A 24,520-nucleotide genomic window follows, 5' to 3' on the forward strand; every position below is an offset into this window, starting at 1 on the left:
GTAGGTAAAAATTCTAACACCTTTACAAGTGCCAGAATGGTTCAGTAATCTGATTAGACTACATGTTTGGTGGTGTTTCAGCTGTGCAAATGAAATGCTTCCATCCCCAGCCATGTTTTTATTGCTTGGAATAGGCCTTGCAGAACGTGCTTTTTGTTTCCCAGCCTTCCAATGGTAACAAGCAATTTTTAATGAATTGCACTGGCTTGCATAGGAAAGGTCTCTTGATGGGAAATATCTTGCCTTTTGCCATCAGTAAAACATCTTGTTTCTGTTCCAGACTGCAGATAAAGACATTAAATGTGCATTTTGGAACTACTCAGCAGACACAATGAATGGCAACTGGGCTACAGAAGGCTGTGAGCTGACACATTCCAACTCCACTCATATCTCATGCAAATGTAATCATCTGACTCATTTTGCTGTGTTGATGTCCTCAGGTGGCTCTGTTGTAAGTGCTGTTTTAATTTAGTGTTTTACCTGATACTTTTTCCTGTTTTCATTCCTTACGTTTTAATTTTAGTGCAACATACATACTTTCCCCCTTTAGATTATCTCTTGTTTGTGTTCAGCAAACACACAATTTATTGTGCACAGAGCAAACAAAATTCCTCCCATATGTGTTTGAATTTCCTTATGTCCTTTCTGCAGTATTACAGACCAGTGATGCAGCAAAGTATCTTGTTCCAAATACAGTCTGTTGTTCTTATTTTTGGTGCATTGCTTTTCATTTTAAATCCCACTTTAAGACTGCTGTGGGATTTATCTGCCATTCACTGGTGGTCAGTAACCATATGGCCCTGAATTTCTCTCTCACAAAACTGCCACACATTTGTCTAACCCTGGCATCTAACCATCTTCTTTAAATTCTCTCCTGAGAGTTTGCAGCAGCATAATCCATTTGAAGTTTATGATTATTTAACATGGACACTCATGGCCAGCACAAAAGTGGAAGAATGACCAGACAATTTATGTCCTACTTACATTAAGAAGCTCCATAGATTTCCAGGGTCTCAGTGGGGATCTGCAGGAGCTCAGGTCCTGCCTCAGGAGGCAGCTTTATAAGGTATCAGAACTGACAGCAAGCAGAATATTAGCATGAATATACAGTATTGAGACAGTTCTCTCACACTGTGAATTTCATGCTGATAGAGGCTGTTTCCTGGTTGCTAAATAGCATCCTAAGTCTTCAGTTCAAATTTAAAACCGTTGCAGGTACTTATATCGTTATTTTGAAAAGAAAGGCTGGGAGGTGAATAATCTCTGGTCCTTTATTTAGGAAAAAAATACTTAGATACATTTTCTGGTCAGCTGAATACTACCCTTTTGCTGAAGTACAGTCATGTACTTCAGAGATTCTTTGTGCAAATACCAAGCAGCAAAAGAAATATTCACATCCAGTATTCAAATACCCTATGTTTCTTTGGAGAATGTTCATGTTATGTATCTGGAATAGCATTTGTTTGAAGTGATTGTTATTTCAGAGTCTTGTTTTGATCATGTTGAAAATTCAGTAAGACGGTTATTCAATTTTGCTTATCTAAGTCACTGCTGTGATAAGTCCTTTTATATTAGAAAATGTTCATGTCATATTAATATATGTCCTACTGCCAGTGTATTTGTCATTCACTAAAATGATCTGATTTTTAAAATCATATTAGGAGATACTGATGTTAATAAAAAGTTTTGTTAAGAAATATCAGAAAATGCAAGAGCAAGAATATATACAGTTTATTACTAATTTCCCCTAGAATTATATCTGTCTCACAAAAGCCCAATACTTTTTAAATTATCCAAAGTGTACATTTCCAGTGAAACTCTACAAACAGTTTTGATTAATATTTTGTAGGAAAGAAGAAAAGAGCTGTATAATAGAATAAGGTCTTTCTTGAGAAGGTACAAAGCTGTTCTTTTAAATATTATATTATAATTTTTCCCCAGGGTGTTACAAATTATAACATTCTTACAAGAATCACTCAGCTAGGAATAATTATTTCCTTGATTTGCCTCTCCATGTGCATTTTTACATTCTGGTTCTTCAGTGAAATTCAAAGCACTAGAACGACAATTCACAAAAACCTCTGCTGCAGCCTTTTCCTGGCGGAACTTATTTTTCTGATTGGAATTAATATGAACAATAATAAGGTGGGTAGTTTTCACTTGTCTCTTGATTTTATATTGCGAAATAAGTATACAGTATAAGATACAATCTCCTGTCTACTCCCCATGTTTCCTACCATCAGTATGAATCGTGACCCTGACTTCCTAGTACAGTAACAGGAAATACAAAATGGTTGTTTAAAGCAGCAGAGCCTCGTCTGAGCTGGTGTATATAGACTTTCCTCCATGGGCTTCATTTAAACTTTGCCACCTTTACTGAGACTGTGATCTCTGTGTTTAGCATTTTCACTTTTCACATCCCTTACAATGCTGTACAAAGGCACACTAGTGACTCTCGGTTGACAGTTTTCCCTAAAAGCCAGACCAGATCTGTGATCTCAAGTTGACATTTAAGGTATTGAGCTGTTGGCTGGAGGATCACTTTCCTTCCTATCCATAATGTCTCAACCTGCCCATCTTGCTTCTCAGAAAGCTGGTCTGTTGATTTTTGCATCTCAGATTAGTTTCAGGAAATAAAATAATGCATAAATTATCAAAATAACCCTACTATAAGTAGTTGAATAGGATTTAAAATTACTTGAAAAAATATGAGCTGCTATCCCTGAGGTAGCACTCCAGTATTGACTGATTGAGAAATATTATTTTACAAACACTTTGTACAAGAAAAGTTGTTTCTGAAATAATTCCTTGTGATGCCTAATTATCAAAATCATAATCATAATCAAAATCATAAAAATGAACTTTGTGTAGATAAGTAGGGAAGCATATAGACTACTCAGCTATAGCTACAGGATCAGCCTTGTCAAATCATTTATACAGTTTTTCCAGGAAGATGTGCACCAATTTTAAAAGTTGAATGTAGTCTCTTTATTTTACCAGTTGCTACAGAAAACATGACTAAACAAGTGTGCTCATAGGTGTAGGCCACCTTCTTGTCATTCAGCATAACATCTGGGCTGCTGAATCACCAATGTAGAGTCACTCAGTTCCTGTGCATGTACTGCTATGTTATAGTAACAAAGGCATATTAATAGAATTGTGACTCTTGCTTTCTCTGATTGAATTTCTAGCTCTTCTGCTCAATTACTGCTGGATTACTCCATTATTTCCTTCTAGCTGCTTTTGCATGGATGTGCATTGAAGGTATTCACCTTTACCTTATAGTTGTGGGAGTCATCTACAACAAGGGTTTCTTGCACAAGAATTTCTATGTCTTTGGCTATGTCAGTCCAGCTGTAGTTGTTGGAATCTCTGCTGCACTGGGATACAAGTACTATGGCACCACGGAAGTGTAAGTCACTCTTTCTGAGTCCAAATCATCACACATAAGGAGACAATAATAACAATAGCACATTTCAAGGCATTTTCTGCTGTTTAATTTTCAGATGTTGGCTCAGCACTAAGAATAACTTTATATGGAGTTTTATAGGACCAGCATGTCTAATAATTCTTGTAAGTATAATTTTCATTTTTTATTGTAGTACATAAAACCTATAATAAAAAGTGTTTAATAATCACCCACCCATTGGCAGCATAGCTGTGAGTGCTAATTATAGGGCAGAATTGACTAATTTAAACCTTTTTATAGTGCCTTTAAATTATTTATATGCTGTACATCTAAATACTTTACTAGTCTGAAAAATGAATTTTTGACAAAAAAAAAACGCCTCAGTATAAGATCAGAGTGGGTTTTTTTTGTTACTCACTTTCCTTCTTTTATCCCAATGGTTTGAGAAATTCTGTGAAGCATTTCTGGGTTTTAAGGTGAAGCATCTTTATATGTAGCTGGCATCTCAGCATGGCTCAGCAGGAGGTGTACACAGACACTATCCTAGCAGACAGATAATCTGGTTTTTCAAATGTTGTGTGACTTAATCTCTTATCAGTGATCGGTCATCTTTGTAAGATTAGACTGTCATCTTTGTGGTTTTATCACTCGCATGTACCCTGTCATCATCAAAGCTATTTTAAACTAAATTGCGACGTCAGAGAAAAGAACCCGCTATTTCACATGGGCAGACAAGTCAAGTATTGATAGCCCTATTTCAGCTGTGAAGAGGGCCTTTTTAATTCTTATTGGAAGTGGTTTCAAACCTGCAAATTTGGCAGGTATTATATGTTCAATTCTGAATCGAGACGTTTTTGGTGCCTTGGGAGCATTTCTAAGTGCTATAAAGTTTAAGGAACCATTCCAGCTGTAATGGGGCATTATTGTGTATGACTGTGTTGACAGTGATCTGGCAATAGCTGGAGCTAAGAGGAGAAGGTACAATGGTGAGGCCTCGTGACATCTATGGTCAAGTCTGTTATAACCCTTTGCTGCTTTCTAAGCTATTTGGTGATAATGTGAGGATTTGTAAAAAAAAAGAAGTGGCAGAGCCTAACACACAAACATTGGGACTAAAACAGTTTTATTTCAAGTCATTAACCATTTCACATCTTAATAAAGGTATCATTCTGGTCAAATTCCACACCAAAGTCCTACTGCAGACTGGAGATAGGTGGGAACAACCTGCCAGATACAACTGCAGGGTGATGCATCTCACTCGCCTGGTGAGCAGAGCTGGTTCTGAGAGAGGCAAAGCACTGTGACCTCCCTTGGGTCAGTGCTTCTGGGGTCAGATAGCCCTGATGGCTGGCAGGTTACTGTGGTAAAACAAAATCATGGGAAGGCACCATCCTTTACTAGGAAATTCTTACAATTTTTAAGTTTACAATTTCCTATTTCCCCTTTGGACCTTATCTCTTTCTTCCATGGAGGCAGCATGTTGTTTCTCTCATTCCTGTTCCTCATCTGCCTTCAAGTGAAGATTTATGCACAGTGATGTATCACTGTATGGTTAGCACAAACAAACTGCATTATCAAAACATACAAAATTCCGCAAGTATATGCATCCGGAACCTTGTTTTCAGCTCCAGCTGAGCTGTGCCTAATGGGGATCTCAGGAACACAGTGCAGAGGCAGAGCAGGTCTGCAGTGGCTTTGCTGTAAGTCTGACTGGCTGCAGAAGCAAATCCTGCAAGCAGGACTCTGAGGCCTCTAGCTATTCTTTGAGCACTCCAGATCTTCCAGCAATCCCTGCAAATTAAAAAGGGAGGTGATAGAAGTTGATATAGGACTGTGTGCCCATGCAGCCCTCCTATGGACAAGAATAGCAAACAACCAATTTCTTCTTTTTGTCTCACTCCTTTGCCTAAGTGAAGCCACACCAAAAAAGCTGTAGCTGGACAGCAAAAACCCTGTGGTCATTTTGCTCCTTTTTGTGTGTTAACTGTGCTAACTTGTTTTCACAGTATTCACATACCTTTATCATTGTCTCTTCATAATCATGCACCACTAGACCGAGAAGGAAAGGTGACCTGCTTTCAGCAAGCTACTTCTGCTGCTTTTAGGTTTTTTAGAGGGTTTGGACAGTTTGTTTTGATGGAGTGATGGCAAACCTGAGCCTGAACTGCAAGAGGGATGTTTCAAAGAGTACAGGGATCTAGGTAATTTGCTCATGCTGTATACAGGTTACTGTCTAAGGAAAATATGGAAAACCTTATGGAAATAGACACTGATTCTAGAAGATAAATTTGGTGTTAGATGTCTTCTCTGTGGAAGGCACATTGCTGTTGGTAATTCTGCTTCCATGGTCCAGTCTTCCTGTTGAGCATACTGCATGAGAGCCATCATGACAAACACTGAACACTTTCCAAAGTAATGCCACTCAGGAAGTCCTTTTAATTACACCAGCTGAACGTTTTCCAATATTTCCATTCTGCCCACAGCTAATTAAAGAAAAAGAAGGAAAAAGAAAAGTACTAATTAAGAACTCTGAAAAGAAAATGTCATTTTTGTTCTGGGATAACCATATAGGACACTGCAACACTCATACTGAAAGCTGAAAAATCTGTCAGCTTCAAGCTTACCTTTAATCCTGAGATTCATCTACTAATAGCATTGAATTTGCAAGTTTTCCAAGACAGCCTGAAGAGCATGGATACCAAATCTCTGGAGAGCTACTCACCACAAATCTGATTCTTGCACAAAAACATTAAATTCGTTGTCAGGACAAATGCCCATGTACCCAAATGGTGTTTTCAGTTTCTGTAAATGGGGACCCAGGAGATTTGTGGTTGGATTATACTGTAATGTGCCTTTGAGACTGTAAGTAAATGGTGAAGAACCAAACCGGTTCTGTACCAATGGGTTATCTGTCTCAGGGCACATTGTTTCAAGCATGTTCTTGGACTTTAAATCTGCAATAATAATGAAGCATAGGGAGCTCAAGTGTTTATCAGAAGTACAAATTAAGTTCTCTGATTGCCTAAGCAGAAACACTACTTCTGAAGGCATTTGCTTATTAATATTAAGGTTCTGTTAGAAGTCTTAAGTGCAAAGCAATGGCCTTATTGATCCCATCTAAAAATTATTATTATTATTAGATTGGTGACTGTACATGAAAAGGAGTGCTCTTTAGCAAAGAAAGGGCATTTTAAACCTTTATAAAGCAATCTGCAAGCTGAAGATAATTTCTACAACTTATTTATTCTTCCTAATATTTGTAATCTTTAGAACCACAACCATTTTAGCTAAAACTATGCAGTAGATTAGATCAAAGCATACAAGTATGGAGAAATTATTTATAACAAGTATTTAAACTTTTTAATAGAAAAGTGAGTTTATCTCAAGCTTTAAGGGACAAACATTCACAGATACCACAACCCATGCCTGATTGAGGCAAAGACAAATATAAACTCCAGAGATAAAAGGTACAAAAATGGAGAGAAAAAAAAAAAGAAAGAAAAAAGAGTGAGAGAATAAAAAAGAAGCCCTAGAACATTTTCCTTCCTTTTGAAATACACTCTTACAATTCTAATGTTCCTGTAATAAGAAGTGTGTAGAATGGAAATAACCATTTGCTGGCAGGGTAACATGGCAGCAGTTTTGATGAGTGTGTAATGTCAGTCAATAACTCCTTCCCATTGTGGAGGATTTTGACATGGCTTTCCCCACCTCTGGCATCATAGCTTGCTCTGTGTTGAGTGGGAGCAGACCTATGTAAGGGCTTTATTCTGCATTACTGGGGGTTTTGAAAACAATCTTTTAAACTCTGTGGACACAGCGTAAGTCCCTCCACTTGTACCTATTGTGAGGAACAGCTATATATTAGTTAACCAACTGGCAATAGAAATTATGTCATTTGGAAGGGTTGGGCAAAGACGATTAATATGGTAGTTATGAAAGTCTACAAGCCATTAAAAGGAAAATTTGGAAAAGAATCACTGCTACACTACTACTCCAAGTGCAGCTATACCCAATCCTTCTAATATACCTGTCTCCCACAACTTTCTCCCATCAAATCTGTTCAGCTGAGCTTAGTGCAGCCAGTTCAAAGTCACCCATAAAAACATGATTTGCACCTTCACAGTATCAACAGAGTCATGCAGGCTTGACTGTTGTACCCACTGCCACTGTCACAATAAATTGGCATACTTCTGTAAGGAACCAGGACTCAGAAGTGTGACAACTTGTAACATTAACAGGTGCAATTTGCTATTTGACAGTATAAATCTATCAGTATCATTTCTTGAGATCACCTCTGTAATAACAAAATACAGACTTGCTCTTTGAGGTTGGAACATTTCCAAAATTGAACCTCATCCAAATAATCCTCTCTGTGGCTTTTATCCAAACATCCTAGTGCTGTTCAGTGAGGAGGTGGCTCCTGTACGCTATTCCTTGTTTTACTTCTCTAATGAGTGTTTTCAGGGACTTTGAAGGTGTCTGGCTTGGCTTCAAGCTCCAGTTTCTTGAAACAATTGGTAATTGTAGTGTTTACAACTATAAAAATGGGTTATAAATGAACCCTGCAATTTTCAGAGCATTCTTGTACACTTGACTTGGAACATACAAGCCAAGAATAATTCTTGAGAGAGGTGTCCTCAGTAAATCCAAGCCCTTTTTCATAAATGTAATGAATAATCAACTGTAAAGCAAAAATATTCTAAGAATTGCAGTGATTGATTAACATACTGTTTTGAACTTTTCTTGTATAAATGAATGGGTAAATGAATAAAATATACAGATTGCAGTCGCAAAATACAAAAAGAGTGACATATGAGTGATGAAAGCAGGCTAACAGTAGAGTAATGCCTTTCATTAAGGAACTGCCTGCATATTCATTAGAGCTAGTCGATTACTTAAAAAATACATTCATCAGATAATTTATTTGATGAATTTTATCATTATTTGTCAAATAATTTATTCAACAAAAAAAGGTAAAATTAATGGAATAGTGCATTTATCAAATCTTGTTGGACAGCTCTAATACTTATTCAGTTCTGTACATTTAGATTGATTCAGGATTAGTAATACTGCTCCAATCAATGCAGAAAAAATTCCTGGCAAATCCATTACTGTGCTGTTTTCTCATGTGCTCACAAATTTCATGTACTTAACCTAGGCTATTCAAACTGAGCATCTTATAGAAAGATAAATATTCAAATAATTTAAGAGTTTACATTTTCTCAAGTTTCGGTATTGAACATGGTCTGACAGCATATTATTCTCATTTAAAAATAAAAATTAAAAAAAATAAAGCAGCCCCTCTCTGAGGTCAGTCTCATCACACTGGTGTAATCAAGTCCACTTCTTCTTTGGACTTCCTTGCTTTATTATCTCTGTTCTTCAGTGAAGCAGCTCATGTTACTCTTGATATCTTTTTATATTCTAAGAATTACTATCAAATAAGTTGTTTGACCTCTGATTTCCACCACAAAAAAAAAAAATCTCACATTTTTTAATGAATATTTATGTTTTGAAAAATTCTGTGGGGTTTTTTCCAGTGGGTTATTTCTGATAAATGCCTAGCTATGTTTCTTAGATAGATGAGCAAAATATACTCTGTACTGTTTAGTGTATGGTTTTCAGAAAATAGCTGTTTTAAACATTTTTTTCTATCAATGTTTTTCCTCAGTCTGCCTTTGTAGTGGAAATAAATTTCCTAAAGGGACTAGCAATGGCTTTATTATTCTTTATGAAAGAATAATAGTCCCCTTTTCATTAGCCCCTCCGTGGCTTCACTTAAAGGTGTCTCTGTTGCATTTCTTATGCCATTGTGGATAAAGTGGAGATAATTAATTATATAGTGGCACTGAAGACTGAGTCTGCAACTTTCTTTGAAACAGATTAGTTCAAACCACAATGCTGTTCAGCAACAATAATACCTGCTGTGTTAAATAATAACTGAGTCAGAAAATACTTGCCCTGTTCAGTGGACAGGATCCAGTTAAATCTCTAAGACATAACTTCCATGTTACCATACCCAAAGGATCCAGTTTCTCAGCAAGACCAGGGCTTTCACATGAATTAAGGTTTTTTACTTCCTTCCCTCTGCCATTAAAGCCATTGTTCTAAGTTCCCTAGAAATACTTAGAAAAAGAGGCTGTGGCCGTTAGTCCACAATATGAAAATTGCTTGATCTTATGTTATTACATAGGAATAAACCAATCAGATAAAGCTGAAAGATCCTTGAAGGGTGTTCCAAATAAAAGTGTTTAGTTTGTAAAAAATCAGCTTAGTAATGTTATTAGAAAAAGTATATGAAGTTCTCCCTCACATTCACTGAAAGGACATTAGGGTTGAAACTCAAGCATGTCCTCTGTTGCCAAGAGTGAAGCAAGCAGACACAGCAGGTGAGGGAGTACAGGTTGATGCCAAGGGGAAGGGGAAGAGCAACTGCAGGTGCCAGCTGGCTGTGCAGATTTCCTGAGACATTCCATAGCTCAGGGTAGGTTAATGTCCCAAGCATTATCCTTCACTTCTAGGAAGATAAACTGTGCCCACTCTTTTAATGGATCCATGTATAATAAGCCACATTGGAATTTTTTCAGGAAAGCCACACAACTGTCTGAAATAGTTGGTTTTGTTGGAGTTTGGGTTTTTTTAATTGCTTAACATCCTCTTGGTGATTATTTATGTTGCCTTACCATAAGCACAATTGCTACAAACACATATGTTTACCCTAAATTGTTCATTGAAAGGACACTGTAGGTTTGCTTTAGATAGTTTACATAGACAGACAATGTCTTTTGGACTTTCTTAGTAATTACATAATGACTGCATCGACATGGCACATTTTCTCACTAAAATCAGATTTTCTTCCTGTATTCTGCTATCCCTTTGATTCACCACTGATAGGCATTTAGAAATATGAATTTAAATTCACAGTAGTAATTGCATGTGAATACTCTGCTTGGAAATCTCACTTGATCACTGAAAAAAGTTTTTGTGTGTTTGAATAAGCCACAGCATGGGATTTTGTAATCACATCCACAGCAGAATCATGGATATTTCTGAAAAAGCAAAAGTGTAAATCCTCTAGAGGATTTGGCAAACTGTGGAAGGAACAGACACTTTTCTGCCAAATATTCACACCTCCAAAATGGCAAATACATCTTGTTGTCAGACTTGGCATCTCAGTCATGCTCTCAGTGCTGCCTCCCTCCAGGTAGCTCATCCATTCACTGAAGCTAGTTATGCTAAAAAATAACATACAGCAATTTCACTCCTCTTTGGCAGGTAAAAATCTTTCTGCAGGGCTCCTGCTTAAGGCTCCAGATGCAGCCTAAGAAAGGTTTCCATTTATGCAAAGAAACCATAGCAGAGGAGTAACATGCAGTCTGAAGTCTTCAATGCACCTTGAACCAGTGTATTAAACAGCCTGATTTATGTCACTACAAACTCACAAGAAAATACACCTTCTCAAAAGTGTCTTGGAAAGGAAGAAGAGTAAATTTAGTAATTAATTATACTCTGAGCAAGATAGACCCCTGTCCTACCACTGGACCTAACTGGAGTAATATTTATGGCTGAGGTCAGGTACAGCTCTATTGGTTCATCCCTCCTGCCCTTGGCTGATGAACTGACAGTAAATAAAAATATTTAAGTCTGTATGTGTTTAGCTTTGCAGTCCAGTAAGAAATAACATTGAATTCTCAGGTCTGAGAAGCTGTTTAACCTGATGAAAAGCATAAAACCCCCCATTTACTTATTCATTTGTTTACAGCTCGTTGTAAGCTTTCTAAAAATATAAAAGAAACACTTAATTGAGTCTAAATCTACAGCTTGGGGTATGTAAAAGAAAACTTTGAAGCATTCATATATAAAGAGCATTCCTATGTGAAAAATTAGTATTTCCTGAGACAGGGTTTGAAATAAACTCATTTAGCTATGTTTTAACTTTTAAAACAACTGAAATAATTAAAATCCTAGAACCATAAAATTCTAACCCTGTATAATTGAAGATATTTCCCCAAAATATAGCCTAAAGGAGGCTCGTTAATGTTTTTGTTACAGTTTCTACTCCCAGATAAGACTGCTGTTGTATACTTAAAGCATTCAAAAAGATATATTCACTGGGGACATGGTAATGAGATAAATCAGTCAGGAGACAAACCCAGACTGTTTGACTGCCAGCTTGTGTCCAATTTTATGCAATTAATACAGCATACATTTTCATTTTGAAGCTAAAACTGTTGTATTTTAATAGCTTAATTCTGTTCTCCCCTGACTGAAATAACGATGACCCACTGAATGTTGTCATTTTACCCAGCCATTAAGCCATACAGCCAGAAAGACAGAAATGTATTGCTCTCTGTGGCAGAATTCAGACCATCACAAGCTCATTAATTCAAACACTCATAATGAGGGTCATTGTACAGACTGATACGGATACAGCTGCTCTGAACTTCAGAGATATTTTGAAAGAGCCAAATTCAATATGATATATGTAAAAAATTCAAGTATATGCCTAAGAGAGCAGCAGGAGAAATTTTCTCATTCTTTTTTTGTGAGATCTGACATCAGCATATAGATGGTTTCATCAATTATTGAGACAGAGACTAAGAAAGGAAAAGGGAATGATTTGGGGGTTTCGTTTTTGAAGTTTGAATGTAAAGTGCTCAGACTGAATCAGAACTAGTATGTCTGAGTCTTTAGAATTAGCTGCCTCTTTCTTATACCTTTTCTTTGTAACTCTAGAGAGCCTTTAAAGGCTGGTATTTGAAATGTTTTAATAACTTTTGAAAGGCTGGGGTGTATCTTTTACACAAGGATATCACATATGAAATTACCAATTCCTTTTTCATTCTATAAATAATGTGTATTGGAAGTAGCCTCAAAAACTCCGTCTCATATTAAACAATTACACCAGTGTTAAAAAACCAAAACTGTCTTTAGATAATCCTGGATGAGGAACTGGGGGATGCCGGAAATCCAGGTCTCCCTGCTCCAGTGAATATTTCATTATTTATATGGCATGGAATAGATCCAGCACTGGCAGTAGCAGTGAACAACAGGTACAGAGCCTGGAGAAACTAAGGGTCATAGCCTAGTCTGAATATTAAATACAACAGAAAATTGTGCCCTGTGTCTCCAACATCCTGTATAAATGCTCTGTCCACAGGGATTTTCATTGTTCAGGAGTGTCCTTTCTGGTTTTAATCAGAAAAAACTATCCTAGTTAGGAAGCCTGCCCTGGTGAAAGCATAGTCTCAAACAGTAAATGTCTTCTAGTGCTAATGAACTGACAATTTTCAACAAAAAATGTGCTGGACAAAATTTTTTTTCTGACCCTGTCCTGATTTGTTACATTTCACCAAATGTCCAGGTGCTAACTGAGCTACCTCCATAAAAGATGGAGCATTCCTCTCTGAGCTTTCAAGTGCTCTTTTGTCTTGCTGGAAAAAAGAAAGGGAGGAGAAAAGGAAAAATGATGCCTTAGCTGTCAAATTTGACAGCTGTCAGCTACCTTGATGGGGCAAAATGATGATATATCACTTCACTCGGTATCTGATAATTTAATTGTAATTAATAATGAAAGAAACTACAACTCTTCAACATGAGTGCAAATATTTTTATTTGCAGGCAGATGTTTTGCATGTTTTATTAAATTTTGTGTAGTTTATACTATTCAGTACTCAACTAAAAATAGCTATCATTCTGTACCTACACAGAGAGAGTATCATGCAGTGTGAAACACTAACATCTTATTTACTTGAGGACAGAACAATATGTTACTCTTCCAGTATGTAAAATACATACATTTAACAGTGGAAATAAGGACCTATTTTAAATGTAACAGTTGCTAAGCAATGTGCTATTAGCAGAACTCCAACAGCTTGGAACATTTAGGATTTTAGGACCTACATGCTCATTTTTATATTATTACTTAGTTTTCGAAACACAGTTAGCAATCAACAGAGATGTTTGTAATTTGCCTAGACAATAGATGAGAATGTTCCTCAGTTCTCTCTTCTATGGCAGTCCCAGACCTGATAGGAATAGAAGCCAGAGCAGCAGTACCTTGCCCACCCATGCCCACCATTGGGCAGTTTTCCTTCCTTGCAGAAGCCTGTGCAAAAGCACCCTGTTCTGGTAGCCATGGTAGTAGGGAGACAGAGGGAGGGATGAAAATCTGCAAACAGATTTCCAGAGCCATCCTAGCTGTAGGTAGAGGTAGGTTAACTCCACACACAGCTTTTCCCATCCTATTCTAAAATACATATGATTGATTGAACAGGGGCCCCCAGGCTAACTCCTTTGGCAAAGCCTCCCTATTGTTGACAATATGATTAGGAAAGCACCAGGAAATTTCTTCGAATTGTCAATTGCTTTTTCTCTCCTACAAGAGGAAATTATCCAGATCAATGCTGTGGGTAAAATCTGATCCTAGGACTTGCACCCCTTCCTTGTGAGGCTACCAGATCTTACCCACCAACATCAGTTCAGAACATGGGAACTGTACTGTGGTGATCCCCAAAACACGTGCAGGAAAATTTCACTGTCCTGCTCTATACCACAGTGTGCATCCATGATATATGCAAGTGCTAATCTTCAGAGTGAAATGTGCAGCAACGTCCACCGTTGCCCGTGAATCTCTTGAGACTGCCACTCTCTATGGTGTGTAGTGGTAAAGCCTTGACAATGGTGGTGTGGCAATGGGAGTTTTGCTATTTAACAGGAGTTCTGCCATTGGTTTTAAGGGGCAAGAAGTCACTCCGTAGTCCAAAATCCTTCTGACTCTTTGCATAGGTGATCTAACCAAGAGAGATGTACCATACACTTATCATCCTACCTTTAAACTCAGTCATGGCTGTACAATAAAACCTGGCTCATCCAGACTTGTGGCTCCTTAGAGACTGCCTAGGGTTATACAGATACATAAATCTAGTTGCCCATATCTACTTACTTCATGGGATGCTAATAATTGCTCTTATTCAATGTCTATTTTACAGAAATATATTTGAAGTTTTCCACTTTTTCATAACTATACCATAACATTTCTATAATTTACAGAAGCTAAAAACACTTACAAATATCTTTAAGAAGGGATGATTCTCTGAAGATGCTGTGAGAAAGGCTGTTCCTACATCAGACCTTGTCTTTGATTAACCACTTACAAAAAAAAAAAAAAAAGGAATAGGTTATTAAAATTAGTCCTATAGTGAACCTGAGCATGATGAGTAAAACATGATTCCCACTGAATTGCAGAGGAGACAGTGCTGAGCACCTCACAGAATTGGGCTGGCAGGGAGAAAGTCAGAGGGTTCCTCTGTGAAGTAGTATTGTTTGCCCAATAGCAGTTTGGGGTGGTTTGTTAAATAAATAAAATGTGAAAAAAAACCACTTCAGTTCTGGGCTTGGAATCAATGCAATTCCCCTTTAGCCTATTAGACTTGCTGAGAAGCCCTCTCAGGACATGCAGTAGTTTCACTGACTGCTCAGCCATGTAATAACACTGAAGACAAAGGCACAAGAACTTGCCATGTCACACTGAAACATCATTATTCACTTGATAAAACTGTGGCCATGCCACAACATTTCATGCTTTCAGTTTGCCCAAAGCTGCAGAGTAACTCTGCTCATTATACAAGAAACTTCTCCCCAAAGCCACGTGTGGCAGCAGCCATCCCCAAGCTGGCCCTTTCCAGCCTTGTGCAATGCCTGTCCTGAGCTCAGTTTCACAGTTGCCTGCACATCTTGCTCTGCTCCAACTTGCTCCCTCTCTGGAGACAGCATGCCTTATGTTTGCCATTTCGTTCTCATTCACCTTGCCTGTCACCTTAAGGCAGCCTTAATTATAATGTCATTGAAGGTTTATTCAACAAGATCTGAAGATTGTGCTTTAATTACAAAAATGAAAACACACGATTACAACCGAAGTAAGTATAAAACAATATTTGGCTGCAAGTAGCAGCTGCAACCTTTTTGATGTTTTAGTGTCTCTCAATCAGAAGGCCCTTGGCTTGTCCCAGATGGAAGGAAAATCTGGAGATCCAGGATTCCTTGTGTCTATCAGTAAATCTACTTTTCCAGCCTACTACCTCAATTTCTGCTCATTTGAATCTCACTTTTGGATACAAATTCAAATGTCTTAAGTGCTTGTATCTTTGGCCAGGCATTTTAGGTGATTTGATTTCCCATTCCATTTGTTGGAATACATATGGCTCTTTGGGGGCATCGCTTATATTTCCCCTTTAGTGCAGCCAAGTCCAACTTCTCAGTATTCCTACTCAGTCTAGCCATCCAATACAAACTTTTTATTTTACATTTCCCATAAATAGCTGAGGCTACTGGTATGTTCATGGCAAAGAACATGCAGAGTATCAGGTGGAAGAAGAATACGTTAAGTTTAGGATACCTTTGCATTACCAGTTCTCTCTAAAGGCCACACTTGCCACATTATTAATATTAGCCAGCTTTTCCTCTGGATTTACCCATGAGTTCATGTTATTGTTTTCCCTCAAGTTTTGCTGCATTTTTATGTCACAGGACAGTTAAAACTACTTAGTTGTTACCCATTTTACCCTCCCTCAGAGGAAAAAATGCAGTTCCAGAGACCTCTAACTTAGATTGAAAGGGGAAAAAAAAAAGCTATGTTGCCTAAAAACTACTGGTTTGAGGCACTGAACACTGTGTAAAGGCAGTCTGCACTTTCACTTTGCTATAGATATTTTTTTATTAATGGAGTGCTTAAAAATGGGGCAAAAACTGACTTAAGACTTTAATAAATCTTGGAAATGACTGAGTATTTCAGAAGTTAAGCTCACTCTCATTACCCTGTAACACTACCTCCTGTGAGGCTACCTGAGACGTATTGTACAATAATTGTGTTCAGGCAGCTGACTCTGAGAAGCCAGTGTTAACCTCTCCTGTTCCCCTGATACATACAGATTATTCCCACTAGAATGGATTGATGAATGAAAAGATCATAGTTAATGGGTATTACTTTAATGCAGAGGGCCAAATCCTATTATCCTGTGCAACGGACAGTGCAAATAGTATTTGTGTAAAGGAGCCCCAGTGGGACAAAGAGAAATGGAGCCCACTGCCCACCCCATTCTTGCTCAGCAAAACCTCACCAGTTCTGCAGCTGTTTATTTGGCCAAAGAATTAAGCAGGTTTGGCCCCTAGAGCTTTTCACAGAACGTGTTACTGGCAATAGGAAGGCATTCATTGACATTAGTGATCATGGTGAGGCTGGCAGAAGGGAAGGTTGGCCGTGGGGTTTGTGCTGCAATCTCAATTGCAGTTTCTGAAGAAGTAGCAATGTGTATTCTCCATGCTCATGGGACTTTGATCACATTTCCTGCTACCTTTTTCAGATTAATAAGTACATTAGGTGGGTTATGCAGATTACAGTATGCGCACTAAGTTATTTGATATATTATTCACCAACAAATATAAGATAAAAAGTAAGTATGCATATAATTATCCACAACTGCTGACTGACTTATAATTAACTTTGAAAAATTGCTGGTTTAGGAGATATCATAGATTACAATTTTAAATATAAGGAGCTTCAGAATAGCTCTCACGATCAGTGCAAGTACAAGGTATTCTGTTAAGGATTAATTCCCTAAACTGCTAATCAGCTCTATCTCCTGTCTTATCAAATTGTAAATATATTATGCTGTATTAAAGTATGAGCATGCAGCTAATTAAAGCAGAGCCTGCTTTAATATCAGATACTTCCCCCTTGACACAACAAAAATGTTCTAAAGACATACCTAACGAGTGTTAACAAATGAAAGTGATTCCTTTTAAAGCGATGCTGTGCTCCTACAGCAGCCTTTTGTTTTCATTGCTGAGGGGTTTTTTGTGGTTGTTTTCTAAAAGAAAAAATAGTGGGAAGAAAAAACATACAATCTTTCTAGAGAAACAAGTTGGGGAAGGCATTAATTCCATTCAGCCTACAGCTGGAAGCCCACAGGAACCAACCAAGAGATTACAACAAAGGATCTACAAATAGTGTCTGGATGATGACCGGCAAAAATTTGGTTCATTTGCTAACATTTTAAATAGATTCTGATATTAAATGCTGCAAAGCAAAATACAATTTGTTTTAAAAAGCAAGAAAGAAACCATCCACATTTTTTAAGGAATGCAATATAAATTGAAATCAAAGATCAGTGAAGCCTAGCTGAGCAAACAGAGGTTCAGAACCATAATTGAGCATCATTTGCAATGCTGCTTCCTTTAGTTGCTCTCTGTTTCAAACTCAAATAAAAATACCAAAATTATTCATCTATGAAACAAACATGAAAAATATGAGAGGATACGCAGCAAGAAGTCTTTCAACCAAGGTTAGATTTTTAAAAATTCTTTGTGTAAACCTCAAAGTTTTTTGTGCCTCTTGAAAGTTTTCGCGCTCCAAAGACCTCAGAACATATGATGTTATTAATGTTATTCAGCAACAAAAGACACGCATTTGTCAAGATCTAAGTGATACAGTACAGTAGAAAACCCATGGGGACAAGGGGCTTTTTGGTTTTCTCCACTCCTGTTTTCTCCTTTCCTTTCCTTTCCTTTCCCTTTCCTTTCCTTTCCTTTCCTTTCCTTTCCTTTCCTTTCCTTTCCTTTCCTTTCCTTTCCTTTCCTTTCCTTTCCTTTCCTTTCCTTTCCTTTCCTTTCCTTTCCTTTCCTTTCCTTTCCTTTCCTTTCCTTTCCTTTCCTTTCCTTTCCTTTCCTTTCCTTTCCTTTCCTTTCCTTTCCTTTCCTTTCCTTTCCTTTCCTTTCCTTTCCAATCAATACGACATTTGCAGACTGTTGGTAGTGATACTGTTGAGATAATGTAGAGTTACAACTTTGTTTGATAGGTGTTTAGAGTAGAGCTCATGTTTTTTAATAGAAGGGGAGCAGAACAGGGTGGGGTTTTACCCTTTCCGGCACTGGATTCTGTAGTTTTCACATACACAGAAACTTTACCTGACTTGTTTCATTTAAATGTTTAACAGTTATTGACATTCAAAAGCATCCTGGTTTGAACTAAAAGTTCCTTTCTTCACTCCCCCAGGTTAATTTGTTGGCTTTTGGAGTGATTATTTATAAAGTATTTCGACACACTGCAATGTTAAAGCCAGAAGTTAGTTGTTATGAAAATATAAGGTAAGTTTGCCATTTAATACAAATTCTACCTTTAGTAAGTTTAAATACAGACAGAGATGGTGGTAAGTATTCAAAAATAACAGTATAATCTCCTGAAAGAGTTCTACAAAAAGAAAGATTTTTTTGATTTATGCTTTTTTTCTGTTAATCCCTCATATATATTTGGCAGTAAATTTTGCAGTCATCATTCCCATTGAGCAATACCTTGTACAGTAATGCTGGGGGGAGGGGGACAGGGCAAAAAGTGTAAAAGGAATATTAGTGGCACATATCAACCAGAGATAAAGGCTGATAGCAAGGTAAAAGAAGAAATTTTCCTTTTTAATTAAGTACTTTCCACAGCCTCTGTGCAAGCCAAAACAGATTTCAAAACTGAAGTCTGAAATGAAACCAAAATATTTGCCTTGAAGTAACAAGTAATTCAGTGATAAGAGATTTGAGTCATTCATGTTATTTGGAAAAAGTCTACAGTAGGATGGTGTGTGTCTGTAGCACTGGGGAAGGTTTGGAGCAGATTCTCTCCAGGACTTCACTTTGCATGCTGCTATGATTTTTCCATCAACTCACTCTCTTTAAAACTGATTTATAGGGACCTTGAAAACCGTTTGTGCAGGAAAAGCTGAAGTGTACTACAGGGAACATTGAAAACAACTTACTGTTTGTGTTGCTTAGGAACACTCCTGCAGTTTCAATGTATTGTGCTAGATTTATAGTTAGGATTTAGCAATTGTTTGATTGATTACTTTCTCTTATTCCTCACCCTTCATAGCTTCATGTGGTGACCTGGTTCTAATGAAGTTGAAAATTATTCCTTTTTAGGGGAACAGTGCTAAAAATGTCTGCTGTTCAAAGGAAGTTCTGCAATGACTGAGTTGAGAATGAATAAGAAAGTAATCAGTGGCTTCATTTCCAAGACAACATGCTGTAATTTGTTCGAGTCTGTGAACAGTGCTCTACAGCATCTTGGGGAAAAAAAATCATAGCAAATCAGTTCCTACAATTTTAAATCATAAATATGCTGACCCAGGAACTATTTGAGAGTATTTGTGTTCTAAAACAAAATTATTTTTTTAAAGAGAAAGAAAGTCTGGTTTTACAACTGGCACCGTCCTCTGCAGTGAACCTGAGAGGCAGCCTGGGAATCCTTTGATGTCATGCACATGCACTGACCTAAGAGCATACTGTACATTTTTCTGGTTTTTGTTGGGGTTTTTTTTTGAGGAAGATAAGGGGGAGGAGGAAAAGTGGGGGAATGCTTCATAACAGACATATGTTTTTCCTTGGGGAATTACACTAACAGTAGATTTAAATCAAATCATATGGTGCTGCAGTACACCAGAGAAAACACATCTGAAGATTAAAGAAGCCAGTGTTTTAAGGCCTCCAGTTTTACTCCTTAGCTCTTCTGAAGTGATTATGTGAGGTTATTCATGCCATGGTGCTACAGCACACCCTGAAGAGCAGCCCATGCACTTGCACCTCTCAGGCCTTTGCAGCTGTGAAAAAATTTCTGAGACAGCTTTCACCACTCAACGTGGAGAAGGAAAGGAAGTGGCATGTGCCCACATGTTGTTCACAGTGTTTCTTTCCTGTCTAGATCCTGTGCCCGAGGTGCTCTTGCTCTCCTGTTCCTCCTTGGGGCTACCTGGATCTTTGGGGTCCTCCATGTCGTCCAGGGATCCGTAGTTACTGCATATCTTTTTACAATCTTCAATGCATTCCAGGGGATGTTCATCTTCATATTTCTTTGTGTGTTGTCTAGGAAGGTAAGTGTCCTGGTCCTTGTGGGAAGTGACTCAGGCAGTCTCGTGTACCTACACAGTCAGGTGCCCAGCCCTGAAATTGTGCTGTGTGCCAATGTTTTTGGCAGAGCAAGGGATGAGATCTTTGTGCCATTGATGCAGAAGAGGAGGGAGGATGGGAAATTTTGCTGTTGCCTTGAATGGTGACAGAACCTCTGCCCAATTTCTACCTTCTCATATATTTCTTCCATTTTAAAACCAATGTATGAAACATGGGAAATGTTTTTTTTCTAATTTGTAAAACTAGTTATAGTGCCATTGACCTGAAGAAATAATGCAATATGTGCAATAAAACTCACTTCCAGTCTTTCCAATAAGCAGCAGGATTCACCCACACTACCATGGGATGATACTTTCTTCAGTATTCTGTCCTAAAGTCAAAATCAGCCCCACCTTAAAACACCTAGTGACAGGAGCAGTATAAAATGAGTTTTAAAAAATATAGACCTATTAATAAATCTATTCAATATTTGAATTCAATATTTTTTATTTCAGATTCAGGAGGAGTATTATAGATTGTTCAAAAATGTTCCTTGCTGTTTCGGCTGCTTGAGATAAATGGAAGGAAAACACCAATAAGAATCTCAGTGGAAGAAAGGAGCAACCTACATGATGTTGTTATGGATATTACAGCAAAATATGGTATTGTGAAAGTATGAAATGACCCAGTGAACAGGCATATCTCTTGACTGAATTAGACTGGTTTTGTACATACATGTGCATTCATGCAGAACATTTATATTCTGCTGTATACAAACAGTGTACAAAACAAACTGGATTATTGCAAAACAAATATTAATGAAGACCAGGGAAAGAAGCAAATTTCTAAAGAAGCTCAAGACTTCATGACTGAGGCTTTGTTTCTCATATTAAAAATATCTGCAGTTCTTGAAAGCAAGATACAAAAAAACAACTTGCACAGCAAATTTTATGAATTGCTTTGCTAGTGGAAACTTGTTCACTATCCTTTTGTAGTAATGAGCTTCTTATATTTAGTTGTATGTGGCCATCTGCAGGGAATGGGTTCCATTAAAGAGTCAATAGATAAAGATCTGCTTCAGCCTAGACTTTTGAAAACATTTCTTTAATTTAAAGTAGATTAAAAAAGGAATTTGTTTAATATTATTCTCTTATCACTCTGAAATATATATTTGTATATTAATCAACCCTTTATTTTTATAACTTCTAAAGAACTGTTTAGATCTAAAGAGCTGAGGTCAGATCTGATACAAGAATGGTGGGACAGCCACTTTATAAGTGCAAGATTATTTTGTGAATACTTTGAAAAAGATCTGGTTCATGTTTTATTTAATTGCCAAAAAGACTGAGATCTGCTAAACTGGCACTATGATTTTGGAGGCTGTGGGAAGAAGATGCTTTCACAGGTTTGTCACTTCATAGAGATATTTGGAATCCAGACCTCATAGGACCAAATTTTAAACAAAAGTGGGAGAAATCATCCATGCAGAAGAATACAGATTTAAATTCGAGGTAGTGTGCCTCTGTACCATGTCAAAATGTAATTGCAATAGTTTTTGCTACTCATAGCATCTTTGAGTCAAGCAGTTGTCTTCTTCTGAGGTTCTGAGGCTCCTGGTTTTGAAACATCCTGTGCTTAAACCTAGGAGTACACAGAGATCTACTGAAACCAAAGGGAGTACTCGAGGTGCAAGCCTTGGCAGATCAGGGCATAAACACAATGAATCAACAGTTCCACCTATGCCATCTTACCTATTTCAAAAGTATGCTTTAATTTCACCCTTCTAGCACTTAGCTTATGTGAAGTGCTGAGCAATCTCGTGCCCACATTGCCTTCTCAGGAAGTGTCTAGGATCTCAGATGAAGCCCAGTATTTTTACCAGTGAGGCACTGTAAATATGTAGTTGTTAATAAATCCCAGTGTTGTGTTGTCTGTTAAAATAAAGCACTACTCTGAATTTTATTTATATTAAAGGAAACCTTTTTTTAGTAATAGTCAATTTTGTTTCAGTTTTATCTTTTTCCCATATATACAAGGTTTTCATTCCATGCACTGCACCGACATGTTTCATTAAGTATATTCCATGTCTCTGTCAAATTTTTAAAATCCCCAAGAAGATTCTATTTTTCTGAAAAAAAAAAAAAATTCTGTGGGTCCTTTGAATGTAAAATATGTGAATAAACTGAAGTGCTTTGCTTTCACATTTTGACATTACCCTTCATTTAAATAAACACAGTGGTAAAAGTTCTCATTGTTACATGTTATTTGCTCTCAGTTATCTGCTGTATTTCCTTTGCTGTTTTGTATATTCTTCTAGGTTTGGGGAGATGCAGATACATATTACTTAAAAGAGTATTTTTAGAAGGATATCTACTAATACATCAATTTTAATCTCCTGCAGAACTGTAACCTATAGTAATTTCTTCTGGACAAAACATCTCTAGTAACTATATAATGGCTTCAGCATGCTCAGTGAGATTGAAAAAACTTCCTTGGAAAGAAAATATATCATAAAATGTATCATAGGTTACAACAGTCTTTGTAATGAAAGAACACCTTTTACAGGAAAACTGCTCTCCTGTCTCTGGGTCAGATCTTCACTGAAAGTCTGTTTTCCTTACATACACAGATGAGTTTTCATCTTTTAATTCAGCACATAGAGAGCAGAAAAATTTCATTTAGAGTCACTGCCTTAGACCCTGAAGGATATTGCAATTGTCCTCCCTAATGCACCCAGATGTACTGACGAGAAATTCAAGGGTTTATTTGCTGCAGCTCTCAGTTACACAAGCCCCAGCCCAGCAGAGAAAGGAGGGACAATGGACATAAACTGAGAAAAGAGGGGTCTCAGCAAGATATTAGGAAAAACCTTTTCATCATGAGGACAGTCAAGTGTAAGAAAGGATGGCCCAGGGAGCTTATGCAGTTGTGTTAAAATCTTTGGAGGTTTTTAAGAGTGCATAAAGTCCCCATCAACCTGATCTCATACCTGATCTCATACCTGCTTTGAACAGGAAGATGGATGAGATGACCTTCTGAGATTCCTTCTGGCCTGAATTGTTCTATGGATCTATGGTATGAAATATCAAATCAGAAAAAATTATAATCTGGCATTAGTTCTGACTTTTTCAGCAAACTTGCACTAAAGTGCTGTGTATCAGTTGAACAGTTTTTCCAAAAAAAAATTCATGCAATATTTTTGCCAGATCAACTGATTACTAGCTGACTGGTTTGAAAAATAGGAATTTTGTTCTACATTTTTTAGGATTACATGCTTTTTAGAGGTATGTGACACCTCCAGTGGGGCCAGCAGGAAAACTTTTTTAAAAAATGTTTTAAAAACATTTTTTTATAAAAAGCAGTGATTGACAAGACAGATAAAAAGTAAAAAGATAAGCTTTCACTCTGAAAGTAAATGCTTGATGAAGAAATTATTTCCATTAAACCAGTCAAACAGAAATTCATGTTCAGTGTTACATTTCAGGGTGTGCTTCAGAATATAATAAATAAGGTAAAGACAGGTTTATTCTGAAAGAAATATTTCCTCAAAGAATTGGAAGTGTATTTCAAAGAAACTGCAACATTTAGGAGTTAATTATCATCACAGGAGGTTCAGTCTGCTAGAGCTGAGCTGATGAACAGATCTTCTGTGCTCTTTACCTATAGGAATGAAGCAGGTAGGCAGTTAAAACAAGATAAATACTGCACAGATTTCTTTTGGACTCCCTCACTCTCCAGTTGTCACAGATCTTCAGCTCAGAACATGGTGGTACTCTGAAGCCAGGAATTTGCAGGCTCGTGCATCTTATTGACCAGCCATATAAAGCAATATTGCACATGCTGATGTTAAACAGAATGAACAAATATTATCAGAGCTGATTTTTCTAGCTGCTACACATTCAGCATTGATTTTCTTACCAATAATGCTGCTTTTTATATGTTCTTCATGATAGTTCCTTAAAGCCCAGTTCATAATCACACTCTTGACATGTGCCAGTGTTGTGGTTTAACCCCAGTCAGCAGCCAAGGCCAATGCAGCCACCCACTCACTCCCCCACCAGCAGGATGAGAGAATTGGAATGTTAAAAGCTAGAAAACTCATGGGTTGAGTTAAAGACAGTTTAATAGGCAAAGCAAAAGCTGCACACAGAAGCAAAGCAAAACAAGGAATTAATTCACTGC

At 37.3% G+C, this 24,520-nt stretch overlaps 1 protein-coding gene across 1 annotated transcript in view; it reads left to right on the top strand.

Moving 5' to 3' along the window:
* ELTD1 (EGF, latrophilin and seven transmembrane domain containing 1) overlaps positions 1-21,029 on the top strand; it is a gene marked incomplete at its 5' end in the record, with an annotated part of 28,586 nt that extends 7,557 nt beyond the window's left edge. Inside the window, 7 exons of the mRNA XM_009084354.1 lie at positions 281-451; positions 1,942-2,145; positions 3,192-3,412; positions 3,507-3,573; positions 18,465-18,556; positions 20,154-20,322; positions 20,854-21,029. Coding sequence (XP_009082602.1) covers positions 281-451; positions 1,942-2,145; positions 3,192-3,412; positions 3,507-3,573; positions 18,465-18,556; positions 20,154-20,322; positions 20,854-20,916 — 987 coding nt within the window. The remainder of the gene's footprint in view (positions 1-280; positions 452-1,941; positions 2,146-3,191; positions 3,413-3,506; positions 3,574-18,464; positions 18,557-20,153; positions 20,323-20,853) is intronic.
* Between the last annotated feature and the right edge of the window lie 3,491 nt (positions 21,030-24,520).

Source organism: Acanthisitta chloris, unplaced genomic scaffold (assembly GCF_000695815.1).
Source record: "Acanthisitta chloris isolate BGI_N310 unplaced genomic scaffold, ASM69581v1 scaffold5421, whole genome shotgun sequence".
NCBI classification, from domain to species: Eukaryota; Metazoa; Chordata; class Aves; order Passeriformes; family Acanthisittidae; genus Acanthisitta; species Acanthisitta chloris.